Genomic DNA, 3,786 nt, shown 5'->3' on the forward strand with positions numbered 1-3,786 from the left:
GGGCGAAAGCCCTCCTGTGCCAAAAGAAAGTGGCAGCTGCCGCCGGTGCTGAACGGCTTGGCACCACCACTTCGAGCAGCAAAGGTTCGGTGGCTGACCTCCTCTGCAAAACACATCTGAAGGAGCTCAGAACAAAGCACCCTCGGTAATGCTTCTCTGGAATCGCTGACGATCATCAATAAGAAAGACGTTAACTTTGTAGGGCAAACACTGTGCTGAATGGCTTTCCGCAGAGGCCACGTACCATCACAAGCCAAACCACCCACTGTGGTTCCTTGTGTTATCCCCGGGGACTCAGGACGCATGGGTACAAGCTGAGCTTGAGATGACAGAGCACAGCAGGGGCTGCTCAGTCTGCGGGCCTCACAGGAATCACCCAACCGAAGGGGTCCCATCATCGGCTTCCGCTCAAGACCAAGCGAGGGCTCTGCTTCCACACATGTGGTTCCCCAGACTGTGTCCCCACAGCACCTGGTTCTTACAGCTGAGAACACGTGCCAGATCATGTAACGGCCACACGGCCGGGCCCCAGTGCCTGCCCCACACACTGAAAGCGCTGAGTGTGAGGCCGAGCTCCGAAGTCCTGCAGCCAGACGCCTCGTTTAATAGGAGCCTCGCCCGCAGTAAGAGTCCCAGACCCCTGACGGTGTGCCTGCTGCTAAGACACGAATGGATGCAGAAGCCCTCAGGTAATCTACCCGTCTCTCGTGACGAGTGGGCGGGCAGGGTGGACTCCGACGGAGCGGCGGCTCACTCACTGATATGGTCGATGGCTCCGGCACAGAACTTGCCGTAGAACTTCTTGGCACCCAGACCTCGCAGGTCGTGAATGGTGAATGGCCAGAGATGCAAGACGTTGTTGCGGGAGAAGGCATCCCGCTTCTCAACGACGACCACCTTGGCTCCCAGTAAAGACAGGTCGATGGCCGTACGGAGGCCACAGGGGCCGGCTCCGATGATGAGACACTGAAAAACACAGCCGCTCTCAGGGCTCTGGCGTCACCTCTTAAGAAACATTACTAGGGAAGTTTTATAATCTCATAACCATCACTCTCTGCGACTCCCAACAGAGCTACTGTTCCCAGTACCAGGAAACCTTCCGCGTCATTTAGGTCAGGCTAGACAGAAATCCAGCACTGTACTACCCTGGACAGCCTGGAAGGCTCACCGATGTGCACCCTGTTTAAATGGGCTGACCTCTCCACAAATGACGTGAAAATCATCTCCGATCTCTCATGAACAGGGAGGACCTCTGGAAGGTTTCTAAGTAAAGCAGATTTCTATCCAAGGAGACCCAGATTATTAAACATGCAGTCTGGGCAACCTTGAGAGCCTGTAACGGGTCTACAACTCACGATTCCCAGGAAGCAACTTTCGAGAACCATGCTTTTACACACTGAAAAGTTATAAAATCACCATTTGTAGACCGAAAGTCCAAGGAAATAATCTTGAAAATCCACATTGTAGAGACACTCACGGGGTGAGACGGGACGCTTAACTAGTTTGCACTATACATGCAGAAGACAGACATACATGCTTCGGGCTTTGTATTACTTTTATTCTTTTTTTTTGGAGAGGTTTTTGCTATAGGGTGTGTGCGCTTGCCAGACAGAGAGAGACAGAGATACAGAAAGCGAGAAATCACCCCCTAGGGGGATAGCCACACCGCAATCCCTTCTCCTCCATTCTCCTCTTGGAATCTTGGGCACGCATGCACATGCGCCCGGCGTGAGTTTAAGCCACTGGGCCTGGGACTTGAACCGTGGTCGACTACATGGGAGTCCAGCAACATAGCCATTAAGCTAACTGCTGGTCCCGTATTACTTTTATTCTGAATAAAAGTCAGCCTTAAATTTCTTGTTGAATTTCTATCCAAATGCAAATCCACTGCGAATGCATTTGTCAGTACTCACACAGGGCAAACGACTGCTCCCGAAAGGCTATAAGAGTCACAGAGCAGTAGAAAATCTGTGTCTTTGCAAACGTTTCCCAAATTCCTACAGGTGTTCTCCCATGGAAGGAACAGGAATACATCTCCCTTCACGCCTACCCAGTACTGGTGACTACATGTCTTGGGCACCTGCCTAGGCCTACCTGTTTCAGGGAAACCCCATTTCTCTATATCGCAAAAACAGCAAAAAAGAAATGCTCCAGTTCACAAGGACCTTGCTTACGAATCAAAACGGACCTTCGGGGCATGAGTGGGAGGTCTGAGGCCTGTGGCAAATCCTCAGGCTGGGCGGTGCTGTACCTTACCAGTTATGGGTATGGGGCGACGGCTACGTAAAGACGGCATGCCAAGATCATGAAACCGTGTTCACGTGGGGTGCCAACAGGGCCTGGCTACTTCCTTGCTAAGTGGCCTGCATCCTCCTAACCGTGCTGGTGAGAAGTTCCTATGTCACCTGACTTTAAGATTTTTCTTGGGAACCAGCAGTTAGCGTAATGGCTATGTCGCTGGACTCTCACGTAGTCGACCGCGGTTCGTGTCCCGGACCCGGGGGCTTAAAACTCACGCCGGGTGTGTGTGCATGTGTGCCCAAGATCCCAAGAGGAGAATGGAGGAGAAGGGATTGCGGCGTGGCCATCCCCCCTGGGGGGTGATTTCTCGCTTTCTGTCTCTATGTCTCTCTCTGTCTGTCTGGCGAGCGCACGCGCCCTACAGTGAAAATCTCCCCCCCCCCCAAAAAAAAAAAGATTTTTCTTAAATGGCTGAAATTTAAAATTTTCAATATAAATATATGAAATACGCAAAGACTGGAGTCTGGTACATAAAACAGCCAAACGGAGCAAGGCCACGGATCCAGAGTCTCGACAGGTAGAAGCTGACTCCCACGTGAGGCTGTGGCAGTGATCTGCCTGCCACCCTCCCACTCTACCTCTCTTTCTCTGCCACCTGCTTAAATCCACACAGCAGGGCCAGCCAAGTGCTGCTCTGTGATACTGGAGCCATGTGGAAGAGGAGGATTCGGTTACCGGGTTGACGTATGCCTGCCAGGTATGTACAAGCCCAAGATCCTGGTTGGCTGGGAAGGCTCAGGGGAGGGCCGAAGTTTGAGACCCTACCGAAAGTGCTGGTCTTTCCCCTCCCCGCTTTCTCATGCAAGAAAGTAAGTTTTAGAAAAAAGATAAAAAAAAATGGGACCAGCAGTTAGCGTAATGTCTATGTTGCTGGACTACCATGTAGTCAACCACGGTTTGAGTCCCGGACCCGGTGGCTTAAACTCATGCTGGGCGCGTGTGCATGCATGCCCAAGATCCCAAGAGGTGAATGGAGGAAAAGGGATTGCAGCATGGCCATCCCCCCTAGGGGGTGATTTCTCACTTTCTGTCTCTCTGGCGAGCACATGCACCCTATAGCAAAAAACCTCTCAAAAAAAAAAAAAAAAAAAGGTAAAAAACAACAGAAACACCTCGTGTCAGCACTCCTAGAACCCAAGAGCCACTGAGCCTCACCCTGGTGTTAGTGCATGCTTTGCCCTTCTTGTAGTCTTTGTGGCTGCCCCGTTTGTCCAGCTTTGCCCAGAGGGCTTTGGCCTTCCAGTAGTTAAGCTTGGACTTGAGCTTGTGGTAGAAGGAGCGGTAGTCCTTGGGCTTCAGTTCCAGGTGGTCGCAGAGTTCCTGGAAGGCCTTAAGGGTTCCCTTGCAGGTGGTGGCCTGGACAAACCGGTCGAAGAGGACGTGAGCTTGGTTCATGGTCTCGTGCTTCCTCTCCTCCATGCTCCCCACTCTCGGCACCCTCAGGGGGTGGGGCGATGACTGCTGATCCACCAGACGCTGTCACGT

The 3,786-nt window shown here is 52.2% G+C and overlaps 1 protein-coding gene across 1 annotated transcript in view; it reads right to left on the reverse strand.

The window, feature by feature from the left end:
* MICAL3 (microtubule associated monooxygenase, calponin and LIM domain containing 3) overlaps positions 1–3,786 on the reverse strand; it is a 129,262-nt gene extending 125,476 nt beyond the window's left edge. Inside the window, 2 exon segments of the mRNA XM_014591485.2 lie at positions 759–966; positions 3,457–3,786. Of these exon segments, the coding sequence (XP_014446971.1) occupies positions 759–966; positions 3,457–3,720 (472 nt within the window). The 5' untranslated portion in view covers positions 3,721–3,786.

This window comes from Tupaia chinensis, unplaced genomic scaffold, assembly GCF_000334495.1.
Source record: "Tupaia chinensis unplaced genomic scaffold, TupChi_1.0 Scaffold000578_2, whole genome shotgun sequence".
Lineage (NCBI taxonomy): Eukaryota > Metazoa > Chordata > Mammalia > Scandentia > Tupaiidae > Tupaia > Tupaia belangeri.